At 28.3% G+C, this 16,957-nt stretch overlaps 1 protein-coding gene across 5 annotated transcripts in view; it reads right to left on the reverse strand.

Moving 5' to 3' along the window:
* LOC118073177 (tensin-1-like) overlaps nucleotides 1-16,957 on the reverse strand; it is a 156,009-nt gene that overhangs the window by 106,832 nt on the left and 32,220 nt on the right. For 4 of the 5 annotated variants that reach the window (XM_035093513.1, XM_035093512.1, XM_035093511.1 and 1 more), the window contains exon 2: nucleotides 11,025-11,087. In XM_035093513.1, coding sequence (XP_034949404.1) covers nucleotides 11,025-11,084 — 60 coding nt within the window. In that variant the 5' untranslated portion in view covers nucleotides 11,085-11,087. Of the gene's footprint in view, nucleotides 1-11,024; nucleotides 11,088-16,957 lie in introns of those variants that run through there. The other variant, XM_035093518.1, reaches the window with a different exon arrangement.

Below are 16,957 nucleotides of genomic sequence, written 5' to 3' on the forward strand. Positions count from 1 at the left end.
ACGAAAAAAATGCTGACGTCCATACATACGTACATACGTACGTACGTACACACACACATCATTCTAAAAATTGGTCAGTACACTGAGAAAAAAATTTCGTTAAATGAAAGAATTTTTTATTCAATCAATAAAAGAAACTTGGAATATTCTCAAGATAATATTTTATTGAGACTAATAGTAGTGTTATCAAAAACACATTTTGTCTTTTGTTTCAATGTTGCGACAAGTTTGAAAACAAATTTTCAAGGTTACGACAAGAATGAAAACAAATGACATTTTATTCATTTGAGTAAATAAAATGATTTCAATCGAAATATTCATAATTTTAAAGATATATTTCATTGCGACTATTTGAAATTTCGATGTTAATGATCGAATGAAATATTTTTTGTATGAAGTAAATTTTTTTCTCAGTGTATGCTTGCAAATACCATGAAACATGGAGATACGATGAAAATTCAAATTTCACCAATCGACCCAATTTCAATAACTTCCTAATGGGAAGTTAACAAGAAATAACCCAGTTATCATCGAAAATAAACACATAGTTTTTATACATCCAGTCATGTTTTGTGTTAAATCATATTCACAACGTTTATGTGATGATTTGATGGCAGGGTAGTTCTTACTACATCTTTTTCTTCATAAGAAACTGTGCAAAAAATATCTATAAAATAAAATAAAATATATATATTAAGGCTGGGCTTTACTAACCTTAAATCACCTCAAATTTTTTTCGTTAAACTGCGCATTTTTTATTTGTTTTTTTTCCTTGTAAACAATATTTAGGAATGTTTAGAAAAGTGGTATACACACAGGAAACTAAAGATTGATAGCACAAGTGTAATAATAATCGTAGAATAAATCATTTTTTAGTGAAAAGCTCACGAAAAGTGCATTCGCCATGACATTTCGAAATTCACTGAAAAAATATTTATTTATTAAAGCCCAGCCTTAAATATTATTATTATTTATTTAATGCTCATTTACAATGTCTCTTTCTCATAAGATTAAATTAAAAAGAAAGCATTTCTTTTCATTGTCTCTTCAATAAAGCATCAACTTTTGAATATGCATGTTCAACAAATAGCTCTAAGAAGTATTGCATAAACTACTACGCAAAAATATCGTGAATACTTTGAAACGATGGGCTGGTGTCCAACATGAAAGTACAGACATCGCGGTCCGATCTCTATTCTATGTGACCAGGCGTTTCACCGACGTCTTTTCTCAGACGAACTACGACAGGAGTATGTGAGATGCACGTGAATTCGCATACAGAAACAGCAAAGCAATATGTGAAACTTGTCTCTTTTTCTCGTTTCCTCTTCCTTGCTTTTGCATCATGCTGAGATTCACCTATGTATATGTTATTGTATGTATCATTGTATATGAACAAATACATACTGACTGAAGTACGAACAGATATACACTCACAGTGTATTCGAAAGCTTCGGATAACGGACTGATAAGGGAGCGAAGATAAGAGATGCGTGGGTGGCATTGAAGTGAATCCCTTTGCAACCATACATGTCTGCTATGAATAGTTTGCTTATTTGCTTCGATCTTCTGGACTCAAATGAATTTTTTATGTATTTATTTAAATTAATCAAATATCACTATAATAAATAAACCTTATCATTAATTTGTATTGTTTGCGATTGTTTAAATTAAAAAATTTAATGAATTATTTATCGAAATGGCATAAATAAACTTCATTTGTGATATAATCTTTTTAATTTAATTTATTAAATCAAAAGTCCTCAATTGTGTCATTTATGGAATTTATTTAAATTGATTCATGTTATTTAATTTTCTGCAAATCAAATTTTCCGAACCATTTATTTAAATTAATTTAATATGACGATAATTCAATATGATGAATGAATTTTATATCCATTTTGCACTGTTCATGCTGTTAAAATTCAATTCTTTAATAATTTAATTAATTTATTTAATTAAAATTGGATCACTGTGTTCGGATGTATTCTCTATGAATTCAATTGATTCCTTATTAGGATACTTGCCATCATAATACATTCATATTCTACATCGTCGAATGCATTAATAATAATGTAGATGTTTCATTAATATTGGCTATTTTTATTAAATTTATTATATTCAAAAATCTTTCAAAATACTTTTATAAATTCATATTGATTGATTTATATCAGTCTGTAGACTCGGAATTTAATTTTCTGATCCATTAATTTATTCATTTTATGATAAGCGATGACACATTGACGACAATAGAGAATATTTACGGTGAAGAAAAATTTTATTAAATTTATCAAATCAGGAGTGTAGTTAATGTAGTTTTCTTTTTAATTTTTTTTTATTTATAAAACCACTGTAAATTTTAGTGTTTTATTTTAAAACATTGAAAATGTTCTAATATGACGTTACCCGTTTAATTAACATTTCCTTGATTTTAAAACGCTTTTGATGTTTTAAAATAAAACACTAAAATTTACAGTGACATGATTACATTCCAAAATAATGTAATAGTTGTTATTTTATTGTAATAATTATTCATAAACTGATTCATTTAGTCAGACGTATCATCGTTTCTCTTTGAATTAATCCATAAATCATAGCAAAATATCCTTTTTGTATAAATAAAAGTAATATAAACGACGTTCCATATACCATCAGTATATCATACGAAAAACTTGTTAAAAAATGATTTTTATTTAAATGAAAGGTTAATAATGTTTTAATGGAAACTTTTTTAAAAATTTAAATGAAAAATCGTGGAATGTTAATAAGTCAAGTGATGAGTGAATAAAGAAATTTAAAAAGATGTTTTTTGATCCTTTATCTATCCTTCCGGGCATTTCCTTCGTTCGTGTTTGTCGGAAGCAATGACAGGATATTAAAGTAGGTACATCCCAACGTTGACTGTCGACTGTAAATATCCGGTTGATGCGCCCTAGCTAGTCGTCTTTTTAACGTGACGACGATGCTTTACAATGAGAAAATGACGGACGGATAGACTTGCGCACAACGACTTGCAATCAATCTGCCTGCATGCACTCTAGATTCTCTTTCAATGAAACCACTTGGGGAAGATGAGCAATCTTCCTTAACAATTTTTTTATTCATTCTTTTAAGGCCAACGTCTTTTATTTTTTCCTAAAGGACAGTCCATAAAATATATCAGCATAAAATTGAGAACAAATTATCGTATTTTTTTAAAAGCAATATTCTTTATCATTTTTGAGAAAAAAGCATTAATCATTTTTCTAATGCAGTTTTTTAAGTGTGGAACATAAAAGTGATGTGGAATTTATTGCTATAAAAAATATAAAGAATTTTTTTGTAATCAGAATCACCGTACATTTATAGAAAATATTTTGGGGAAAGTAGAAAAATGATGCCACCCTAACTTTTTAGTGATTGAATAATTTAAAATTAGTTTTTAAACCACACTATGAAGAAACTTCAATAGTAAAATGATCTTCAATTATTTCTTTGAGTAACCAAAAATTGGAATTCAAAACAATGGTTTAGTAATGCACGTAAATCAGTGATGTGACAATTGCACCAAGATTTTTTTTTAGTATTTCCTATATCAGTATTCATACCGAGTATTTGAAAATATTTTAAAATAAATATTCAATTCAATTAATTGGTATGATTAATATTGATTAAATCAAGCTGAAGTAAACAAATTAAAAAAAAATATTTTTAATAAATCCATTTATAGAGATGGAAAAAATGCATTAAGAATTAACAATTATTATTATTTTTTAAAGCATGTTTTGATCTGGAATGTAATTATGAGACTTATTTTTAATCTAAGAACATTGTTTTCCAGTGTACTTGAGTTTTAGGTAATTTTTGTTACAGTTGTTGTGTTCTAAATTCAGGCAATCTGTTATAGCAAATTTTATTCAATAATTTTTTTAGTATACATAGAGAGAATTCTTTCACTAAATGTAAGTACAAAAAGTAACAAGTCCACGTTACGACAGTTAGAAATAAAAGTACTTCTATTCGATAGTAAATTTTGAGTTCTTGTAAGTAAACTTGTGACTTAAAAGTTGTCTTAGTAAAAGAATTACTTACGACAACCCAAAAATTGCTTACGACAATCCAAAATTCACTGTTGAACTCTAATATTTTTACTTCTAAATTTCGAAATGTGCACTTGTCATTTTTGCACTTACATTGAGTAAAAATGACTCTACCGAGCAGGATAATCATGGGACACTGCACAGAAAAGTAAAATTCACCCTGAAAGATAGTCTAACTTGACCTTTCACTTCATAAAAATCCCTATCTTCTAGGATGAGTTTTACTCAAATAAATGATAGGATTTTTACTTAAAATTAACTAACTACCAGTTAGAAGCTCGCTCCTAATTCTGAACAAACTTCAGACGCCTATCATAGCCATCAACCATAAACTTATGGCAGTTTTGAAGCCTTTAGTATGAACACACATCCATGTTTACTTTTTTATATTCACATAAATAAATGTGAATGTCTGTATGGAACAGTTTTTTCGAAATTTTATTGAGCAATATCTTAAGAACTACGTCAAGATGAAATTTTTAAGTTGCCAATTTAATTCTCAGCATGTCCGAATTTGTTAAAAACGATAGCATGTCAATCACAAAAAGGTTATTACCCAGCTAATTATTGTGAATATAAATGTCAAACGATCCAAAACCAAACATTTGCTAGCAATAATTATTACACAAATTATCATAATATTCATTACTGATTAGTAATTATTTGTTTTGAGCTCTTAAATATCTTGTTCTCCTTCTCGAATATTTTTTTAATATCAATAAGTATTTAATAATTTTATTTTCATGTCCAATTTTTATCACCAATGACCATTAATGGTCATCTTCATTCGTTTAATTCGAATTCTATGTAAATTTAATCACCACAAAAACACTTATTAATTTGAATTTTCACTCTCTAAAATTTTTAATATAAAAAATCTTAAAATTTCAAGTAATAAGACCTTAATAAGCCTTTTATCTTGCCAGAAAACATTTAAATACCAAATTAAATCATTCCATTGACAACATAATATGCCAAGTTTCGAAAAATAAATCTCCCTCATTTTTTTTTCACATAATATAATATAATTAAAATAGTTTTCGTGCAACTAAGGAACGATTAAATGGATCCAGAGTGACACCGTGAATTTAAGAATCTCATAAAACGCGCTCAGTAGAGAATTTATGAATTCCAATGACGAGCAATATTCTGTAGCCATTCTTTAGTAGGGTTAATAAAGACCACCCTGGGGAAACGGACACATGCTCATGGCCCAGGTAATACATACTTTGAGAAGAAGTGTTAGGTGAAGGTAATTTTCACCGTAATTCTACCCAAGGGAATTTTTTTCTCATCCAGAAATAAATTTATTTGGCGACAGTCCTAGTATAGCTGTTTTTGATATACCCTATATTGGCAGTAGACAAAATGAGCTAAAAATTAGTGCTCTTAATTAGCTTTATTTAGCGTAAAAACATTTTTTAGATGACGTAGATATTCATGAGTCTGCAAAACAGTTGTCTGTGTTCAAGATTTGCAGGTAATTAAACGATAAAGCGACTCCTTACGAAGAAAAGATGAAGATTTTCTATGACAAATAAAGCTCTCACATTTTTATATTTGACATTTAAAATTTTTGTCTTAATCCTTTCGGACATAATTCCATATCTCGTTAACACGCTCATCAATTTTATCTACGTCAGCTTCTGCAACTCTGTAATTTGATTACCTTAGGCCATGCTCAGTGGATTTCCTACTTGCTTGCTTTGGCTCATCTACGTTAAACCACTGGTTCACATGAAAATCTCTGCAAATTTATTAAAAGTTTAAAATTTCAACCTTTCATATCATACGAAATGGAGAATAATGATTCAAATAACAAACGAACAAACAAATGTTTGGAAGTTTTTTTCGTTGAACCATCATATCCAAACGTACAACAAACATGCAGACACAGACATCAAACATAATAACTATTTTTCGAATGTTTTCAGATTGATAGGGAGAAAAAAAAATCTATCAGATATTTTGTGGAAACATTAGTGTATACGAAAAATCGAAAATAAAAAATTTTGTCTATCGTATGTATTCTGAATGATCGGTAGCGTGTTTCCGTAAATTCTCCAGTGAAATATATTCAAAGTGAGGTTGCAAAACACAAATAGCAACTACTCTCTCTCTCTCTCAATCACTTGTTTATTTTTCATTTTAATTCACTATCACCAACATATCCAATACATTCAATCAAAAAACTAAAAAAAATTTCATAACAGTAATTGAAACGTTTTTTTTTACATTGCTCTTATTATCAATTAGAATACGATTTTATTTCAAAGACTATTGAATAAATAGTCTTTTGATTTATTGTCAAAACAAAATATTTCCCTTCATATACGTCTCTTCTATATAACCAGGATAAGTAGAAAGTAACATTAAATTTAATTGGTTTATTAAATTTCCTTTTAATCAATAACAAAATCCTTGTCAATGAAATTTATTTCCTGCATATTTCCAAGTGATTACGTCATACTTAACATGACAGCTCTCTAGGAAACGGTGAATCGTATGCAACGGCATTGTGAGTACAGCAGTCTCTACACGTGGTGATCAAGATGTGGTTGACACAACTACACAGAAACACACCTTTTCCCATCGCAGAATCGAAAAGTATAGTGCACGTTTGCACTGAGTTCAACGATCTGCTGAGAATGCTGGTAGGACACGAAGTTGTTGTGAAGTTTAAGGTGATGTCTGATGTCAGTTTTCAAAAGAATTTAGAAGCACGTTCAATGAACCATTACATCTGTGTCTAATTTCAAACTAGTTAAATTCATTATCAATATATTTCATTGATTCTTTAATTGAATGTTATACTCGACTGATTATAGATTACTGAATCAGAAATACTATCGGGTGATAATTTGCCAGACAATAGAAATCTGATCAAAGTTGACGAAATACGAAACTAGCTCAGTATACACTGAGCTATATTTTTTTCTACTTTTTCCTCATTTTTAATCTGGTGTTCTCTATGCTAGCAGGAGTATCAAATTTACTTCACGGTGGGTCTAGATACACGTTTTCGTATCAGTGGATTTGGGTTACCCAAAATGTCCAATCAATTGCGTTCAGTTTGGCTCATCAAGGTTTTTTTTCAACCAACTTTTACTTATTTCTTTGCTTTTGCCATATGTACCAGTGTTAATCATTACTTTCTTTCAAAGTTTTTTTAGATTAATTCAAAGCAACTATTTAGATACTGAGTTCTGATGCTGCTAAACGATTGATTTATCATTTCCATCAATGATTATCATTATCTAAGAAGCAGAGTAAATTGAAGATCTTGTTGTAGAATTGGATTTTAACATTGATGACAAGTTTAGCATTGAAGTTTTTGATTTTTAATGCAATTTAAATTCTAAGATGTTCATAAAATATTATCCTTAAAATTAAAATATCTTATTACTAAATCAAACCCAGTCTCCGCACTCTATAGATCACATGTAGAGAACGAACAACTACACATGAAAGGTAGTATACTATTTCTTTTTGTCAATCCATTGGACATTTTATCCGATACTATTCTACCAATACATTGTACAATAGCTTACAAATGTTACCAACTATCGACAATGCTTCTTGACCTCTATCTCGATATACTGTCTTGAGGAAAGAAATCTCGTTAAAATCAAGAGTCAATAAAAAGGGATTCAATCAAGTAGACGAATATAAAAACAATTCAGAAATAACTTGGTCATTCAATCAAAATACATACTTCAAATAAATGGTTCATGGAATATTAAAAGATATACCATCCAGAGAATCATAAAGAAAAAATGATTAAAAATAATGATGAATTTAAACCACAAAAAACTCTAACTTTTTTAAGAGAAACTTGAAAAAAATTATTTTGTATTTTTTCATGTGCAAAAAAAAATTTGAAAGTCTAAATAAAAGATGAAGAAAGTTGAGAACAGATTTATGATTTTCAAGATCTTCAACATTATAAGACAAAATCTCGTGATCTGCGTAAGAATGTACCAGCATTTCTTCATGAGAACCAGCATCTTTTTCTTCTTTCAGTTCTTCACTTCTCAAGTACCATCCACTTTCCCATTATTGCGATAAGGAATAACAAATAGTGTTGAGTGAGCCATACAGACGATGGTCTTTCCCAAAAAATCGATCGAATTAGAATGCCAACACGTATCTAACTTTTAAAGACTCACAGAAGCTTACGTTACCATCATATTCTTTTATGAAGTTTCTAAATAATTTTCAACTTTGACGGTTATTTTAATGATTAGAAACTCGCTGAGAGATAAAGCACAGATAAATCGGTATTTGATTGCACTTGAAGAAAAGTTAGATTTAGATTTAAATTTAGTAATGAAAATTTTTGTCCCTTGCATAAGATATAAATTGGGGTTTACATCAGTATTATGCAAATATTTCGCCCAACCAGCAAAGAATGTTATTGGATTTTTCTCAGTCGATCAAATTGAATTCCAAAGCTATAGTGAATCCCTCGATTTTATTTAAAATACCATAGGCAAAGTTGAATTCTTTACGTTTTTTTTTCTTTCATTTTTAACAGAGATTGGAAAATTTTCTTTATCAATCCACAAATTTATGTCAATGATAAAGATGATGAAGAAAAAAAAAGCTACATTGACATAACTATATCATTGAATAAAAAGTCGTTTCTGACACTGTTAAATGAAGTAAATAAAGTTTTCTCGTTGTCACCGACCATTGAAATTATCAACTGTAAATTCAACATCAGCAAAAAGTGCATCCAACCGTAATTTCCTTTTCATTACATCGTCTGCAGTTCTATACTCTTCGTGCAACATAAATATAACTTGAAAAATAATCTAAATATAAAATAAATATTCAAAGTACAACAAAAGTTATAAAAAAAACAGACATTTCCGAAGTTTCATTCTTTCACTAGAAACTTTAGAAGCTTGGGAATTCATTGAAAGTGATCCACGAGACAATTTAATGCTCCTGAGGCACTTTTAAACTTTTTTTTTTTCAACTCATAGTCTGAATCTTGACACTTCTTTCAAGTCTTTACCCTAAGGGTAAATATTCACTTAAAAGTAACTTCAATTTTACATCTTAATTGTTTCCAATGCTTTCAAATATTTTTGAGCTTATCGTTATAAATTTCATCTTTATTGAGTAATCCGTGATTCCAGGATCGCAAGTGAATCTGGAGATAAATTTCAAAAATATCCCGTAGAGGTGTTATTCTGGATTATTATTATATTGAGTACTGGATATGATACGTGTTTGGAATTTACTGGAGAATATAAATAGATATTTTTACTGTCTGTATGAAAAAGTATCATCTTATTGGTACAATATTTATATCTAGATGTATAAAAATATTTTTCGAATATAGTTGTAAATAAACTTGGAACATTTATTTTTATAATTCCACAAATACTAAATTTATTGAAATAACATTTTAGTGTATAATTTTGAAGAATTTTCTTGTATTTACTAAATAATAATATTTTATGACTTAAAAAGCTTTTGTCAATGGAAATAAACACCTTCAATTGATCAAAATTAGTAAAAAAAAATCAATTTCTCCATCAATCCCCTAAATAACTTAAAAAATTTATTAAGAAAATTCTTTATAAACTACTTGTACCAATAATTAGTGTACGATACATTTTTCACAACCTATAATTAATCAGCTATTAATTTATGATCAGACTGTTGTTGGCCAACATCTAAACTATTAATGTTGGAATATATTAAAGCAAGTCTGGAGTCATCTCAAAAGTATCTTTAAGCTACCCTGAGATATTTAAAATAACTTCAATGTCAATCCTTGTTCAAGAAATGAGTGGACTTCACGAAAGTGAAGCAAAAAAGAAATTGGTGGAAATTCTGGAAAGGGAAGCAACCATAAAAAATACTTATGTATGGAAAAAATCGGTACAATATGGGGTACTCCAAAAAATAATGGAACATTCGAAAAAGTAAAAGGATACTTCATATAAAAAAACTTTTTTAATTTTCTATTTGTTTAAAAATAAATTTTTGATGTCTTCATATTGCTTTAGTTCTCTCTACAAAGAATATGCACTACAAATCTTGATTTTAAAACGTACAATGTTTTTACACTGCCAAACGTGCGAGAAAGGACTACAATGGTAATTAACAGTATTATCTTTAATTGAAATTCGATTTATTAGTCATTAATATAGCAATTAAATCATAAACATGATATATTAACAATAAATAAATTAACATTTTAAACACACTTGACCGTGTAAAAATAAAATGTGTTTACAAATCGAGATTTGTGGTGTAAAAAGAAAAGCATATTGTTAACTAAAAATGATGAATAAAAAGTAATGTAATGTAATAGGCAAACCAACTCTATAAGCTCAAGAGAGAGAGCAAGAGATATCAATAAATTATAATTTTATTATAAACAAAACCAGTAGTTGTAACTTGTATTTCAAATCATCAAAAAAAATCTCTTAAAATAATCTGATCAGCTTAGAACTTGAAAATAAACTTTTCAAGATCTTAAATATTTTATTCCATTATTTCAAGACCTAATACGAAAGCTGTACTACCATTAAAGACCACTACCATCTAAAAGTTCCACTGCGGTGAGAAGCTTTTGAATGTGGCTACGCATAAACTATGAACAAGCCGCAAATTTGGGAAATAGAACGTGCTTAGCCCCTTACATACACTTACCAAGGTTCATACATATATGTCAGTGTTCTATTTCTGATCGATATAATATATAATGGAGTACATTAGATATTCTACACGTTATCTAGGTCCTCGGTAATTATACTACGGAAGTTCATTTAACGAGAAAAACTTGAGCCTCGTCTAATTTATGTAAAAGGAATTTTTGTTCCATCTCATTTGTATTTTAATGGTCATTTAATCAATAAAAGTGAGGGATGGTGATTTCTATCACATGTTTGATGAAAAAAAATGGCTGATAAATTAACTCACCCTTAAATTTTCGAGCTGCGAACGGACGAATTCGGGACTCGCTACTGGAAACGAACCCATATACTGCAACAAAAAAAAATGAAGAGATTGAAAATCATTTTTAATTGATTCAAATAAACCGTTACATACAAATCGTTTAAAGCAATTAAATTGAGCGAATAATTCAGAGTTTTTATCATAAAATAAATTGCATAATACATTTTTTATTATTAATCTCACTGACATCTAAACCATTTTTACAAAATTCAATTCTATCACCAAATAATGACATGGTTCAATAGTTGAGCTATTGAACAAAAAATAGATTAATTGATAATACAATAAATTTATTTTAGAATGTTTTTCATCTTCATCTCTGCTCATTTTGTTGAAATTTTAGTGACATAAACAAAAAAGCAAACCATTATTAAACACATTGAATTCAAACAATATTTCATTGATGTCATGTAATTAAGTATAGAGGTAATTGAATAAAACGTGATTGGATTTACCGGTGAGGAACACATTTTCGAGTGATCCTTTACCTTTGAAATGGAATTCAATCATAAAATGGATACATAGCAATACGATTGTTTCATCCACACATGACCATAATGACATGAGAATTTATTGCCACAGGTCAAAGTAATTAAAAGTAAGTATTTCGTTTGATAAAAAATCAATAATTTTTTTTAGAAATATTCTCATTTACTTTCATTAGATTGAAAACAATTTAATTCATAATTTTATCACTGAAAATTTATGTAAATTAAAAAAATGTGTGTTAAGTGTGTTCGATATTTTGTAGTCATTTTTTACACACTTTAAGGTGTGTTGAATTTTATAATTTAATAATGAAAATTTAATACTTAACACACTTCACGTGAGTTATTTTAACAGACTCTTAATACTTTGGATTTGCACACTAAGAAAAAAATTTCGTTAAATAAAAGAATTTTTTGTTTAATCAATAAAAGGAACTTGAAGTATTCTCAAGATACTATTTTATTCGATCCAATAATATTGTTATCAAAAACACATTTTGACATTTGTTTCAATGCTACGGCAAGTATGAAAACAAATGACATTTTATTCATTGGATTAAATAAAATAATTTTAATAAAATATTTATAATTTCGAAGAAATATTCCATTGCGATTATTTGAAATTTCAATGTTAATGATCGAATAAATAATTTTTTGTATGATTGGTTTCACTTTTAGATCAGTAGAAATAATTCGATCACAATGCTCTTTAATTAGTTCATTTATTCTCACTGCAAAATCAATTATTCATATTTTATATAGTGATTCACTTAGTTAAATTTGTGTATCTTTTAAATGAAGGATTTTCCAAACATTTTTTTATGAATTCTTCATAACTTCTTTTGAAATTAATTAATTCTAAAAATCTTGAACATATTATTACTGTGAAATTAGTGAACATATAATAGTGGAGTTCATTATTTATTTTTCATCATTCAACTGATTGAAACAGTAAATTTTTATTACTATACAGTTCACGAGAAAGAATTTAAAATATTTTATCAACTTCAAAGTCTTCAATTACAACTTTGATATCATATGTTGAATTCAAATTACAAGTATATCATTATACATATAATTTCAGCCCATTTTCGACTTCAATTTTGTTGTTTCGTCCGCTTTAATAAAGTTGAGGTTAAAAGTGGATTTTACAAAATTTATTTTGAACCTAAAAAATGTATCAATGCCATACAAGCAATGTTATAAAAATTTATGATGACACTAATGACCAAAATAAGATTTTTAGATCAATTTAGGTTATCAAAATCTTCAATGAAGTTGATGATACCCAAAATGAAATTAAATTATAGACGGCAATTGAAACATCAAAGAAATGAAAAATTTTGAAGTTGAAACTGAACTTTAAATTTAGTCTCGGTTTTTACTGCAAAGTACTAATTTTTTTGTACATAAAAAACTTATTATTCATTAAGAGAAAGTATCCTGATTATTTAAATCAAAAGGAAAAATATTTACATGAATATTAAATGACTTCATCCACATTTATTTAAGAAAAATTACAAAGTTAATTACAGAGTAATTATCATTATAAAATTTCCCTCATGTAATGTCACATTCACTTTTACCGCGAATATTTGAATAATTTATCTGCTCAAGAGGTAGAAAGAGTGAGAGTAAAAGTGTACTTGACACGAGACAAGTGAACTACCAACAACTTTTAATTTCAATCATTGTCACTAAATGATAGGTCATTTTTTCAGCTGAATTATGGATTTGACATATAAAGCATAAATTTATTACAGAATATGTCTGATAATATCATAGGTACGATGAATGTTATGTATATAGAGGTTACATATTCACACTATCTGAGGTTATTTAATTATAATAAATTTATCCCAGATATACCCTGCATCACGTCATGACCTCTGAACTCTGAAGGCTTGTTCAAGCCATCCTACCTGACGTTGTCTGCTTCAGTCGTGAATTTTAATGATCATGCAAGACGCAGAACAACTTTGCGATGAACTGATTGTATATGTTAATAAACTTCTACGATCAATTACAATCCCTTGGCAAGTAAATAAATCCTAATTACTGAAATGTCCAGTTTTATATAAGCCATTCATTCGATTTAATATTCTTCAAATATACCCAAGTCACACAACAGAGTCAACAGAAAAGAAAGTTGTGACAATCAAATGAAATATTTCATATATTGTTTGACATTTTGCAATATTTGATTAACTTTCATGTTTGTATCCAATGTCGATTTATATATAAAAGCCTCAAGGATTTTATATTGCAAAGAAAAAGATGTTGAAGAGGAAGAGGTAGTCGGATAAAACGCAATATATAACGGCGTCGGAGGGCCTAGGACAAGAATTTCATTTCCCTTTCTTACTTTATACTCTGCCTACTGAGACATTGCTTTTCTCATAAGAATTGTCATTTCTTTCCTCGCTTAATTTCGAACGACATCACAGTTCTGAATCACTAGATGATATTTGACTGTTATAAATATCAAAAATATTAATGTATGTAAAATTATCTGTGTAAAAAAATTGAGAGACAAGAAAATTTATTAGACTTGGAGTTGATGAAACATAAAAATTAAGTTATTTCTTTTTTATATTTTTTTGTCTGACGAGTAAACAGAAGACAAAATGAAAGAATGTCTAGGTCGGAAGTACAAGTAATCATAAAATGATTTCAATGGTATAAGGAAAAGTTAAATCACAAATATTAATTCAATCATTGTATGCTTTGATAAAATATTTGTCTTATATAAGTTAATGATTTTTCAATCTATTGTATTACGTTTTGAGGGATTGAAGCAACAAAAAAGTCCATTTGATGAAAGAATTTCTCATTTAATTGATTAAGGGATGGTTGCGTGTTTTTCCTAAATCTGATTAGTCAGCATGTCCGGCTAAAAAATTGTCCATCAACGTTTTTATTCCGAAACCACTTTCATTTACTTCGAGCCAAGACGTTGGACAAAATCAAGTGATAAGTCAACTCATTAAATATTTTTAGTTTATTTTAAAGTAAACCATGAAAATTACCTCGAGTTTATTATTACTTATTTTTATCATTCAAGTATTTTTATCAGAGCAAAAATTTAAAATAGTTTCAAGTTATACAGATGATTCATTAGTTAATGAAGCAATGGTAAATAACATTTTGTGAATTCTTTTATTGCAAAAAACAATGATGCAAATTGTTTGTATAAATTACTTGTTATAATTAATGATTTTATTGTGATCATTTTAGAAACAAATATTGAAGTTGAAAAAAGAGTATAATACTTTGCTAATAAGTGTACGTCATACAAATCCTAGTTTGCAATGGCTAGAAGAAGTACAAAAAAATTCTTCAATAATTTTGAGTAAAAATACAGTAGAACCTTTTGACAGACTGGACTATTTAGACAACAAAAGGAAAATTAATGCCATGATTGTCTTTATGAAAACACTGAAAAATTTCAAGACAACTCTTCATAAACTTCAGAGAATTATATTGAAAAATGTGATGATACCAGTTTATATTGTGAGTGAAAGAAAAAATAATTCTTGTAAAATTGCTACATCTGTTTTACAAACTATATGGAATTATGGGATATTAACATCATATTTCCTATGCTCACACCCACAAGCAATAATAAAAATTTATACCTATAATCCATTCACTGACCGAGCACCAAATCCATGGAATCAAGTACACAAATTTGAAAACAGTAATTGGACAATTTATGAACGACAATACATAAAAGGTGATTATTTCAAGCTTTAAATTATTTGTAATCAAATCATTTGTATTCCAATTTTAAATTTATCAAGTTTTTTTCTCTTCCCAGGACAAGAGCTTAATGAGTTTGATTTTGACCGGACAAAATATCTTGATGGTCACCAAGTAACAATAGCATGTCGACCATCTCCAAATGCTGCTTTTTTTTCTGGAAGATTCTTGGACCAAAAAACTTTCCTTGAGAACGAAGATTCATTTTATCCAGATTCTTTAAGATTCGTTGACTCTCTTTCTCTAGCCCTGAACATATCATTTAGGATATACATTTATCACGACAGATGGTACAATCAAAAATACATAGAGTCATTAGATAACTTTGAGAAAGATGTTTTTAGAAATTCTTCAGCTGCAATACTATTGATACCACGTCAAATATATGGAGATAGACTTTTTAAAACATTATATCCCATACAAGCTTCACACTTTGGAATTATTACATATCATCGAGGCTATCAAACATTGGTAGAAAAAATTTATGGTTTTTATGGAACATGGACATTTTTGAATACAATTGTTCTTTTACTAATAATCTTTATCTTCATATGGTTCAACGAAAAAAGAAATATCGCATTTGCAGTGTTTGAAATACTGCGGTTGATAATCAACAATTCTCTTCAAACACCAATGAGCAGTTTGTCACGTCGGATTTTTTTTGGTACAGTTTTGATGTATTTTTTAATAATACAAGCGACATTTAATGGCCACTTGGCGAAATTTTTGACGAAACCTCAACTGCGAAAACAAATAGATACTTTGGATGATTTAAAAGAGTTTGGATATGGATCACTAGAGGATGAATTCTTCAGAGAATTAATTACAAGTATGTCTCCAGAAGAACGAAACAATGACGAGACATGTGTCAGGGATGTATTGAATAATGAATGTGATTTCTGTATCGGTGATTATATAACTCTTTATCACGATGCAAATCGCAAATCCAATTTATATATCAGTAAGAATACATTTGGTATTATTTATTGGCTGTATTCAGTACGAGAAAATTGGTCACTGATAGATCGTTTTAACAAAGGTTTGATTCGATTATGGGACACAGGGTTTAGAAATAAATGGGAATTGATTAAAATTACGTGGTTCATTCACAATGATACTGTAGCTAGAGAAAGAGAACGTAAAGATTATCAGCCAATAACATTAGCAAATCTTGATCTTATTTTTGTATTTTTTATCTTTGGAGTAAGTGTTTCCATTTTGAGTTTTGGTGTTGAATTATATATGGGGCGAAGTTTTAGGAGATGGAGCAAAAAATATTAAGAATTGATGTTGATTGCACTGTGAATCCAAGTGCATTCTTGTTACACATCTAAACGTGTTAAATATGACGTCACTCATTAGATTAGCATTGTAGTCACTTTTTACACACTTACAAATGCATTAAAAGTAACTACAATGTTAATCAAATGGGTGACGTTATATTTAACACGGTTAGATGTGTAACTAGAATGCACTTGGATTTACAGTGTAATGATAAATGTTTTAAAATGATTTATTAAATAAAAAATTAATGTGTAATATAATAAAATTTATAAAAACAATCACAACTACACTCTTTTCATTATTTGATTTAATATAAAATATTTTGTAAAATTAATTTCAATTTAAAACAAACATTCTATAAAC

Source organism: Chelonus insularis, unplaced genomic scaffold, assembly GCF_013357705.1.
Source record: "Chelonus insularis isolate UGA/USDA-ARS -01 unplaced genomic scaffold, ASM1335770v1 scaffold_277_pilon, whole genome shotgun sequence".
NCBI classification, from domain to species: domain Eukaryota; kingdom Metazoa; phylum Arthropoda; class Insecta; order Hymenoptera; family Braconidae; genus Chelonus; species Chelonus insularis.